General features: G+C 35.4%; 1 protein-coding gene across 3 annotated transcripts; it reads left to right on the forward strand.

Annotated features, from left to right (window-relative positions):
* The first annotated feature begins 1,751 nt into the window (after positions 1–1,751).
* On the forward strand, positions 1,752–7,932 carry LOC148920570 (putative helicase MAGATAMA 3). Of its 3 annotated transcripts, XM_089046629.1 has the most exons (10): positions 1,752–2,022; positions 2,128–2,637; positions 2,803–3,849; positions 3,936–4,260; positions 4,360–4,621; positions 4,718–4,934; positions 5,195–5,556; positions 5,654–5,803; positions 5,951–6,007; positions 6,353–6,490. In XM_089046629.1, exons 1-9 carry the CDS (start codon positions 1,906–1,908, stop codon positions 5,988–5,990), a joined length of 3,030 nt encoding a protein of 1,009 aa, XP_088902755.1. In that variant the 5' UTR covers positions 1,752–1,905; the 3' UTR covers positions 5,991–6,007; positions 6,353–6,490. The 3 variants fall into 3 exon arrangements, with proteins under 3 accessions (XP_088902755.1, XP_088902756.1, XP_088902754.1); XM_089046630.1 differs by lacking the exons at positions 5,951–6,007; positions 6,353–6,490 and adding an exon at positions 7,682–7,932; XM_089046628.1 differs by lacking the exon at positions 5,951–6,007 and having other exon boundaries at positions 6,353–6,681.
* Positions 7,933–11,969: the final 4,037 nt, after the last annotated feature.

The following is an 11,969-nucleotide window of genomic DNA, read 5'->3' on the forward strand; positions in this document are numbered from 1 at the left end:
TCTCCATGTCGTGGTGTGGGTTCGGCTAGAGCTTCAATATTCATAAACTTGAGAAGAATTCAGCGAGAATATGTATCTTGAGAAGTCCCACTGGGCGTGCCAAATTGTTCACCCGTTTTGCGTTTACTCCTGTGGTGGAAGGGCAAAGTTCCCCACTGCCTTGAGAACCATGGTTTGGTCAACAAGTCAGCTTTCTTTGGTATGCGAGCGAGCCACTGCTAGCAATGAAGATTCTAGCAGACTTAGTTTAGAATGGATAACTTGCGCCCCAAGTTACTGATTTCTGCAAACAAATGATTGTGAATTTGGGTGAAGAATATCTCCCAAGTAAGTTCTTTTCTTGCCTCAGACTGATGAGGACTTTAACAATTTATCTCAGTATAAAGAGGTTGTTCTGGCCGAATGGTTGATGGAATTTAAATGTCTTAGGCGAGCGCCTTTACAAAACTATAAAAATAAATATCCACGCTAGAAAGATGAAAGGACATTTGGAATTCCATTTACTGCCTAGATAGGAGGTTACTGATCCGGACTAGACCGGAAATGCACAATTTGGACTGGATTGACAACCATTGCTAAGCTACATTTGTAAATTGATACCAAAGGTTAATTATGGCGAACTTTAATGTACTTCAAGCTTTTGTGAGGCTTTTGAGTGGCGAAGCTGCGGTTTCTTGATCTGCAAAGAAGTGGTATTCTCGAGGACTTGATGGGCTCAGGCCTTTGTGAAATTTGTTGAGGTTTTCATGTTTGGGAAAAGCTCAAGCTCTACCAGTCTTGGTTCTTTGCTGAACCAAATTTGTAACGAGAGAAATCTCGTTTTGATGGACTTATTTTCTAAGTCTGAACCTTGGGAATTCTGATTTGAAGTTGGTTTCACTTGGAATTCAAGTGGGCTTTTTGGTTGATTTTTGAGTTGTTTGTTTGTTTGATAGTTTTTGATTGATTGTTGTTGAATTAAGTGTCCTGCCTTGTTCACTCCTTCTTGTATTTATAGTAAATGTTTTCTGGAGTTGGGTGATTCTTTTAATAATGGGCGGCAAATCCTTTAAAAATCTAGAAAGAAATACAAGAGAGAGAAGAGTTTAAAATTTTGTCTGATAGGCTCTCATCAATCAATCCTTAAGATCACTTCTCTGTTTTCTTTTAAAAGAAAAACCTAATCTCCTTTCCCAATTTTAATTGCCCCTTCTGAGATTTCATAAGTGATGGTTAGTTTGATTTCTTGGTTTGAACAACTCCTTTCTCTTATCTCTCTAAGATTGTAGCTTGCTTATCTCTTGGCTTATTTTGTTTGGGGCCCAAGAGGTGATTTTCTTTTAAGGCCCGAGTCTATTGGTCTGGTTTGGGCTAGGCCTTTCTGGATCTTGGGTTTCCTTTTGTTGGCGTCTCTGTTTTGTTGGTGGGTTTCGGCTCCCCTTTTGGCCTCTGTCATGGGGCTTTTATTGAATCGTCCATTAACCCCAAAAAAAGAAAAAAAGAAAAGAGAGAGAATCACTTCATAAAAAGAAAAGGCACTTCCAATGTTCTTGTACCCGTTTGTTTTCTTCCTATAAAAGAAGGGAATGTTTATAATCTTTAATTCTTTTTTTCTTTTTTTTAATTCAAGCAATAGTCCAAACTTTATGAGGTCGAACCAAGACCACTCTTATATTCCTTCCATTTTTTCTATTTTAACATGAATGTTTAATTCTTACAAGTTGTTACTTTATACTTAGCTTAGCCCTTTATTCATTGCAAAAGTACTTGGGTATCAATTTGTTATTGCAAAGCAAAAGAAAACATGAAATGCAGCTGGTCGGAAGGTCTCTTCCGCTGCTCTGCTCTGCTTCGGTGCTAAGCAATTGACTTGAGCTTCCACTTACAAAGAATTCATTGCGAAAATCAGAAAATCAGTAAGCAGCTATGGATCATCAAGAGACTAGTGTGGAAAAGGAGGGAGTTGCTGGCAGTGGCTTAATCGATTTGGTCTTCTCTTGGTCTATGGAGGATGTTCTCAACAGAAATCTATACAAAAACCAGGTTTGTCTGCTCTTCTTCGTGTCTCGTCCTGTAGTAATTACAATGTGATGAGTTATGCATGCTTGTCAATTTTGCTTTGATGTTTGTAAACTGTAATTACTACAGGTGACGGAAATACCTGATACATTTTCGACCGTGACGAGTTACATGAAAATGTTCATTCCTTCGCTTGTTGAGGAAACACATGCTGATTTACTCTCAAGCATGGAGACTCTGCCACAGGCACCTACTTGTGAAATTCTGGCTGTTACACCGAAGGGTCATAAAAATGCCAAGGACTTTTCTTATGTTATTATAATAAAGGGCAGTGGAGAAGCTGAAAATTATGAGCCGCAGACTGGAGATCTTATTGCCTTGACTGATATTAGACCAACATGCAGTGATCATTTGAACAGGCTGAGAGATTCATATCTCATTGCGCATGTTCGTCCAGGCGGAGATAATAGGCTCTTTATACGCTCATCAAAGCCTATACGTAGAGGAGGACGAAAACTTTTTGCTGTCTATCTGATCAACATGACAACAAATGTTCGCATATGGAAAGCTTTGATCTCAGAAAAGGCAAACACAAATATAATTAAGAATGTGCTGCAAGTGCAACCCAATTCATCACAGGTAATTTTTCTTTTCTTTTCTTTAACATCATGCCTGCACATTAATTAGGCCTTGTTCTATGTTTTCAGAATAAGGATGATCTACTCTTAGTGCATTGTTTGATATGTTTAGTTGCTAATTGATTCGAAAAGCTCCGAACAGTGCATTTATGTTTCGTTCTTACAGGGTGGGAATTCTTGTTCAATTTGCTTTTCTAAGGAAAAATGCTCTGCTGCCCTTTCAAATAGATGGCCCTCAATGGGCTCTGATCTAAATGATTCCCAAGAAGCTGCAGTTTGGAACTGTATCAATTTGAGTAAATGTACTCACCAAAATACCATCAAACTAATATGGGGTCCTCCGGGGACTGGAAAAACCAAGACAGTTGCTATGTCACTCTTTGCCCTCTTGAAGTTGAAGTGCAGAACACTAACATGTGCTCCAACGAATGTCGCCGTGTTAGAAGTGACAGCAAGACTCCTGGGATTGATTAATCAGTCTCTTGATTATGGAAAGTATGGACTTGGAGATATAATTCTATTTGGGAATGGGGAACGAATGAAGATCGATAATTATGATGACCTTGTTGAGGTATTTCTTGATTATCGTATTGAAATTCTGGCCCAGTGTTTTAACCCTGGGACTGGATGGAAACATTGGTTGAAGTCAATGATAGGTTTGCTTGAGGATCCAAAGGAAAAGTACAAAACAAGGGATAATGAGAATGATTTTCAGACCTTTGAGGAGTTTGTGAAGGAAAAACTTAATTCAGTTGGTGAGCATGTGGAGTTTTGCATGGTAAATTTGTACACTCACTTACCAACTTCTTGCATTTCACTAGAGGTTGTGACTGACATGATTGGAGCTCTGGATTTGCTCAATTCTCTTAAATCTTTACTGCATGAGGTTGGTTTTGCTAATGAGAGGTCACAATTAGTTCTAAAAGATTTTCTTCGTAAACTAAGGTCGCTTCGTAAATTTTGTGTTCCTAATTTGAAAGAGTTGGAGAAAATAAGGAAATTCTGCTTGGCAAATGCTTCCATAATATTTTGCACCGTGTCAAGCTCTGCTACATTGCAGACAGAGAAAAAGGCACCCCTGGATTTGTTAGTGATTGATGAAGCTGCTCAGCTTAAAGAATGTGAATCAGCAATTCCTTTGCAACTACCCGGTCTTCGCCATGCTGTTCTCATAGGAGATGAGAGGCAACTCCCTGCTATGGTTATAAGCAAGGTTTCATTTTGTCCTTTGTGTCATACAGTTTAAAAAGTTTGTAAAGCTTTTATGTTTTATGTGAATTTTGAACAATGCACTTTCAGATCTCCGAGAAGGCTGGTTTTGGAAGAAGTTTGTTCGAAAGACTTCTACTGTTGGGACATGAGAGGCACCTTCTCAATGTTCAGTATAGAATGCATCCATCAATCAGCTTATTCCCAAAAAGGGAGTTTTACAACAACCGGATATTAGATGGTCCAAATGTCAAGCAAGGAAGCTATGAGAAGTGCTTTCTTTCAGGAAAAATGTACGGATGCTATTCCTTTATAGATGTAGCCAATGGACAAGAAGAATTTGATCGCGGGCATAGTCGGAAAAATATGGTTGAGGTTGCTGTGGTCTGTGAGATTGTTGCAAGCCTATACAGAGGTAATTTTTACTGTAAGTTACTGTAGATGTTCTTAACTGCTTCATTTATGATTGTGATGCTTGGAAGGTTTTTTCTGTAACTTTTTTTATGCACCGCAGAATTTATTCGAACAAAAAAGAAGGTTAGTGTTGGGGTTATATCACCTTACAAAGCTCAAGTTAATGCAATTCAAGAGAGAGTCACAGAATACAGTGAAGTTTCTGGCAATGATGGATTCTCTGTAAGTGTGCAATCTGTTGATGGATTCCAAGGTGGTGAAGATGATGTGATAATTATCTCCACAGTCAGATGTAACGAGAAAGGATATGTTGGTTTCATTTCCAATCTTCAAAGAGCAAACGTGATGCTAACGCGTGCAAGGTGCTTCTGTCACATTGCGGTTGTACATGTAGTAGCTTATACTGTCTGAATTTTTGGTGCTTCTGAGGAAGTTGATTTGTTTCTTTGTGTCTGTAGGCACTGTCTTTGGATTTTGGGGAACGAAGCAACTTTGATTAGAAGTAACTCTATTTGGAAGAGGCTAATTCTTGACGCAAAGAAACGCAAATGTTTTTATAATGCTGATGATGAAAAGAACTTGGCTCAGGCCATTGCAGTTGCCCTCATGGAGCTTGGCCAAGTTCATATTCCACTTAATTCTGATTCTTTGCTGTTCAAAAATGCCAAATGGAAGGTGCGCTGCTACGTTTCCTTTTTGTTCGAATTACATTAGACTGCTGTTCTGCATGCCTCCAATATATAGTGTTCTGTTGCACCTAACATTATCAATCAAAGCTTATAGAGTGCACAAATTTCCTTTGAATGGGCAACATGCCTCTTTAAAGGCGAATTCGTTCTTTTAGTCCTCATTAAACTTTTAGTGGCTTGGTGCTTAGGATATTTGAGTTCAGATTTTACGTTTTGTAGCATTAAATCAATCTTCTTCCTGTATAGGTTTGCTTCACCAATGAATTTCAGAATTCCATGCAAAAGATTAAGGACACTGAGATCCATCGGGAACTGGTTTCCTTATTAACAAAGCTCTCCAATGGTTGGCGCCAATCTCGCAAGAATAAAAGAACTATAGTCCATGGGACTTGTGCTCAAGTGTTACAGAAGTACAAAGTTAAAGGACTGCTGAATCTCATTTGGTCTGTAGATGTTCTCCAGGAGAATTCAGATTATGTCCAGGTTTTGAAGATTTGGGATGTTCTTCCAGTTTCTGATACTCCCGAACTTGATAAGCGGCTTGAGAACATGTTTCATAGCTATACAACCGCTGAGATGAACCTTTGCCTGCTCAAATGTGTTGATGGGTATGTATATAGGGATTTGACAAATGTTCAAGTTTAATAGAACAGTACATTTGTGCTAGCATGGCTTAAATCATCCATTGTTTCTCAATTGCGACAGAGACGCAGTTGTCCCGATTAGAATGCCGGTGGATTCGAGCAGCTTCCATGAGGCTGAGGCTGATCCTGTGGAGGTTCTTTCAAAACCATTATCTTCACTCAGTCTAAAAGATGAGCCCCAAACATCAAGCAGTCAACCACAGAGTCATAGGTGAGTTTTTTTTTTTACTTTGTTCATCTTCTTCCATATATCTGACTGACTAAACCACATGTATTTTTAGTACTTTTTCTCTTTCGAAATACAAGATACGTGATGTTATAATTTAAGTTCTAATTCCTTCATATGAAAAACTTTCAGAAAGACTAAAAATAATATGCCCAGAAGGCAGAGAAAGTAGGCCACCAAGTTCCAGAGGTAATTTAATTAAGCTTTGCTTAGTTGATGACCGATGAGATAACTATTTATAATTTCCTATCTTCTTCCTACTTACCAAATGAGGTAAATTTTATAATTAAACATTGCAAATGTTTCTCTCCATTTAAGTCATTTTTTTCGTAAGAGTGGTGCTATGTGTATCCCAGTTACTGAACACATTATTGACCACCTCTCTAATACAAATGGACCCCAAATACATTGATAAGGCCCACCCGATTAGAATAGTCATCAAAGTCAATAAATATAGTACAAATAACATTAATATTTTCGTAAATAAACTTTAGTATATTTGAACACACCTTAACTTCTTAAAATGGTGCACAGGAGAACACCATCAATAATATATGTTGATGTTGAAGGTTGCTGCCATTATCACATTATACGTCCTGAAGGTGGGGCCCTTAAAATGGTGCACAGAATTTTCCTCAATACTATACGTTGGTCTTGACGGTTGCGGCCATTATTACATTATACGTCCTGAAAGTGGGGCCCAATACCAGATGATGTAGGGACAAAAAGGGAGAAATATATGTTGATGTTTGATTACTTGATTTAGGGGAGGTCCTAGGCACAAATTGACAAGCCAGTCGCCTAGGACCCCCAAATTGGGAAGGCACCTAATTTGTGTAAATCCCTATCAGTCTCTTTGCACATGCCAATTGATTTTATTTTTTATTTTTTAATTTTTATTTTATTTTTAGAATTAAGAAAATATAATATAGGTAGTTATGTTCCATAAAAGTAGAACTTATTATCTTATTTTGTTTTTAATTTTAATTATTTTAATATGAGAAAATATGAATTTACCATATTATCCTCATTTAATTAATAATTTCAATTCTTAATGTTTGAATTAACAAATGGCATTTTCTAGTATTTTGAATGTTTCATTATTCTTAACATCTTTTCTTTATATCTTATGGCACATGCTCATGTACCAATTGATTTTCTTTTTTATTGTTTATTTTATTTTTAGAATTAATAAAAGATAACATGGGTAGTTATATTCCATAAAAATAGGAGCTATTATCTTATTTTGTTTAATTTTAATTTTTTTAATATGAAAAATGTGAATTTACCATATTATCCTCATTTAATTAATAATTTCAATTTTTAATATTTGAATTAACCAAGGATATTTTCCAGTATTTTAAATGTTTCACCATTTTTTGTCTTTTGCTTTATATATATAGATATATAGATATATGCATACATTTAAAAAAATTATATAATATAATTATGTTAGGTCCAAACTAATTATTGTATAAAAAAAATTAAATAAAAAACTTACTCAATCATTCAATTCAAAATTAAAAATAGAAAACTCAATAAAGGCCCTCTTATAGCATAAATCAATTAATCTAGTTGAATTAATTAGGAAATCAAATACATGTATTTATCATCAAAGCCAAAACCCTGCAACATAGCATACAATAAAGTTTTCGACAACCCACCAAAAAAGCAAGAAGTTGAAAAGTTAATATAAACAAGAGGTTTCGATAGCATACAAGTTGTATGATACAACATAGCCGGTCAATCTTATATTTTTGAAAATTCAAATATGTGAGTATTACTGTTGTTGTAAGTGTGGTGCTATTACGTACTTTCATTGTTGTTCAGCATTATTTATATTTTGTATTGATTTTTTATCAGGGAAGAATATAAAGCATTAGTTGACCATTGAATTTCGATCAACTATATCACAAGAAAAATTGAATGGCTTGGCTATGTTGTCCATTGAAAGGACATAGTAGAAAAGTTTGATTATGTCAAGTTTAATTGATACTTTTGAATTAAAAAATGCAAGACGAGTGATATTTAAGTGAGATACATTTTATAAAGTTGTTGTGTAAATTACATGTTTGTTTCTTTTCTATTACAATTGTGAATTTGAGTTCATATAATCTTTTTTTTAATTTACCGAAAAAAAATTCACATACTATACACAGGAAGTAGAATACCCCATTTAATTTGTTCGTCTAGGACCTCCAAAACATGGGATTGTTGTTGACTTGATTAAGAAATTCAATCAAACAATTACTTTGGAATCAAAAATGCTAGGCTTACCACATTTTTAAATACAGCAGATTGTACTACCTCTCTAATAGAGGTGGGCCCCATTGTATTGGTGGGCTCCACCTCTATTAGAGAGGTGGTACAATTGTGGTATGAAAAATATGGTAAGTCTAGCATTACTCCTTTGGAATATATGAACCAATTATATTATATTACTTAATTGATAGCATTCTTCCGCATTGGTCCGCCTCCCCTTGTTAAAAGTTAGATTTTTGTTGATAATATAAAATCTCACATGAGGAGAATTTTAAGCTTTGAACAAGACACTTCACTTGTTGCCAATTAATTTCGAGTTAGAAACTCTATCCTGATATTCACAAGTTTGATTCCCCATTTCGCCAAAGTTTGATCCCCCTCCATACATTACAGTAATTCAGAACATTGCCTTTGTTAAAAAAAACAAAAAAACAAAAAATGGATATCATGTGTTTTTTTTTTGGGTGTTATGATTTATGGTTGCGAAACAAACAAGAAATTATATATTATTCATATGTACAAAGCAAGGCACAAGAAATTAGATATCATAAGAAGAAACTATGATATTAAAAATACTAATTAGTAACATAAATACACCATTGCATTTTAATTTTCCAAAGAGAAATGCTAGCGATCTTCTCTCTAATCTTCTCTTTTAGACCTTCTCCATTCTCCTCATGACAAGTGCCACTTTCCCTTCACTTAAAATAATGTCATTAATGCATCACACAAGTTAGTTTTTGGTTTTCAAATCTTATTAAATGTATTGGATTTTATATTTCCATCACTTTACTCAGACTTTGTTACAGCTTCCTTAGCACATTGTTAAAAATTTAATAAGAAAAAACGTCAAATATTTTTTTATTATAAATAAAGTTTGTTTCATGACATTGTTATCATGAAAGTGATATCATCTTTCTTTTGTGTTTAACAAAACATACGTTCTCTCTAGAAAAAAAAAATTTATAAAAAAGGTTCAAATTTTATTTCTTATTTCATTTTTTAACAAGGTGGTAAGAAAGTTGTAAAAAATAAAACTAAAAATAATCAAAAACTAGCTTGTTATTAAAAAAAAATTAATAATACATTTAATAAAGGTAAACTTGGAAAACAAAAAACTAGTTTGTGTAATCCATTAATGATACTGTTTTAAGTGTAAGGAAAGTGACAATTGTCATGTCATGATGAGAAGGTCCAAAAGAGAAGGTTAGGGAGAAGGTTGCTAGCATTCCCTTTTTCATAATTCCCTTTTTCACTCCCACTCTCACCCTATACCTATCTTACCTTGACATAGTAAGAAAAATCAAAGTCACAATGACAAGCATGTACACCCCGATCGTCGTCCCAACCAACTCCTTCTTGGACCTCGTACGTGGCCCCAACCCCATAATCCCAACCACCAATTGGAACCATAGTTTGAAATATCGATAATATCGATGAAATATCGAGGATATTTCGGTTTTTTCAAATCATGGATATTGGAACATATCCATGTATATCATCGTATAAATATCGACAATATCGGCGATAATATCGAAAATATCGATGTCGATAATTTTGCTCACACTTCAGCAATATTGTGTCAAAATATCAGTGTGATATCGCGAAAATATCGAAAATATCGATGTAAAGGGAAAAAAAACAAGGAAAAACAAGGAAAAAAAGGGGAAAAGGGAAAAAAAAAAACACAAAGGGGACTTAGCCCTCATTTTACTCCCAACACCTTAACCACTATATCACCTATGTTTTTGTGATAATATGCTAAAATATTTATATTTATATGGGTGGTATGTTAACAATTACATACAAAACTATTTTGGGGATTTATTATTTGATGACTACTCTTCACAATACACTTACTCTACACATAGAGATGATGAAGATAGTGACAAATTTGAACCTCATAGGAACTGTATGTGGTACTAAGTCACTCATGTATCTTACTATGCAATGTATGAAGTATAAAATATTGTAGTAAATCATTATATATAAATGATTATGGTGTGTTTAATCTTTTTTCAATAATTACTACATATTTTCTACACTTACGGTGTTTGCCAACTCGTTGTATAATCAACTTAAATAAGTTAAATCCATCATGCAATGCATTTCCTTATAATTTTTTGTGATAAACTAATAGATAATTGACTAAATAAACATTCTCCAAAGTTTCAATAAAAATTTCCAAGTTTTTCTTACAATTTCCGTGGTTTTTATTCAATTTTTATCGATATCGATAATATCCCGATATTTCCATCGAAATTTCCATGTTTTTGGACTACCGATATTTCCGATATCATCTATATTTTATACCTTGATTAGAACACACCACATCACTGCCTTGCTGACATTCTCACACAGCTCGGTGAAGAACTGCGCCCACCTAGACTCGGGTGCTTTGATCCAGGCCAGCGTCGGCCAGTGGCAAGATGGGACCCATTTGAGGATAAGAGGGAGCGGGTGGACGGTGCACAATGTTTTGCAGAGGTGGTTGAAGGCTGAGGGGAGTTGGTAGGGGAAGATGCCTTGGAAAGCATGCTCGATGAGTGAGAGACAATGAGTGAAGGTCGAGTTGTAAGATGAGTCAAACGCAGCCTAGTTGGAGAGCGACAACTTCACTCGCTTTAAGCATTAGATTCCCATCTCTCCTTCTCACTTCTCTTTTGGTTCTTTTATTTGTGCATGCGGTTTGGTTTTCACGTTTTGAGGCCCCAACCAATGTTAATATGAGTGTGTTGGTATTTTATGAGTTTCTTTATTCATTTGATGAGATATATATATTATTAATTTTTTGTTAATGGCTTGTTTTTCTTGCTACAAAGAGGTGCCAGAAGGCAAAACAAGAAAAAAAAAACAACAGATCACGCCCTCTCAAAGCCTTTCTAGCACATCGTTCAACAAGATGTTGAAATAGAATCTGAGATGACTTAAAATTAAAAAAGCTAAGGTCAATCATACCCCAAACTAGCAAGATGGTCAACATCTACATTTTTGATACAATAAACATAAGAAATCTTACATCTCAATCACGATTCAGCTATAACTTTAATCTTCAATTAGACAAAAGGTTAGGATTGGTCAAATACATAGCCATCAAAACAAAGAATAAAGCGTCGCATTCAATATCAAGGGTCCTAATACCCTTATTCTAAGCCATTTGCCACCCTTTAAGGAGACTCCATAACTCTGTCTTAACAATATTTCCAATTCCAATATTAACAGAAAACCCACATATCCAAGAACCATCTAAGTCCCTCAATAGACAGCCCGCAATGATCTTCCAGAATTAGTTTGGTGCCATCCACATTCAATTTGGTTTGCCATGATGAGGATCTCAATGAATTTGAATAACCTCTCTTGCTAAACACCATTAACCATCTTATTAATATCAAATCATTCCTTACTTTGCTGAAGAATTGTATGTGATGGGATTGGAAGGTGGCTCATAGTCGAGGATTGAAAGTTGAGCAGAGCATGCCATTTCCAATAGTGCGGATAGTAATAGTGAACACAGAACCATTGCAAACTACAGGAAGCCTTAATCTTACTCTTGAGATTAAGCTAACCAATCCCCAAAATCAAAAGAGAATGTATGAGACATAGCAAGAGGAATACATATGTAACTCCATACCTTAAGGGCATTGTTTGTGCAATTTTCCTCCCCTGGAATATTTGGAGAAGATCCTTGCGTTTCTTGACTATCTTTTTCCTCGAACCCTGCAAAATAATGGCGATCAATCGGAGAATACCAGTGTGCTGTTAGCCAAGGGCCCTCCGATGCCTAAATCAGTAAATGGTCTCAAGGAGATAAATATTATATTCAAGGAGGATTTTCTCTCGGTACCAGGCGAGTTGAGAGAGAGAGGCTATAGTGAGAGAGAGAGAGAGA

This window comes from Prunus mume, linkage group LG2, assembly GCF_029339155.1.
Source record: "Prunus mume cultivar Tortuosa linkage group LG2, ASM2933915v1, whole genome shotgun sequence".
In the NCBI taxonomy this organism is placed as follows: Eukaryota; Viridiplantae; Streptophyta; class Magnoliopsida; order Rosales; family Rosaceae; genus Prunus; species Prunus mume.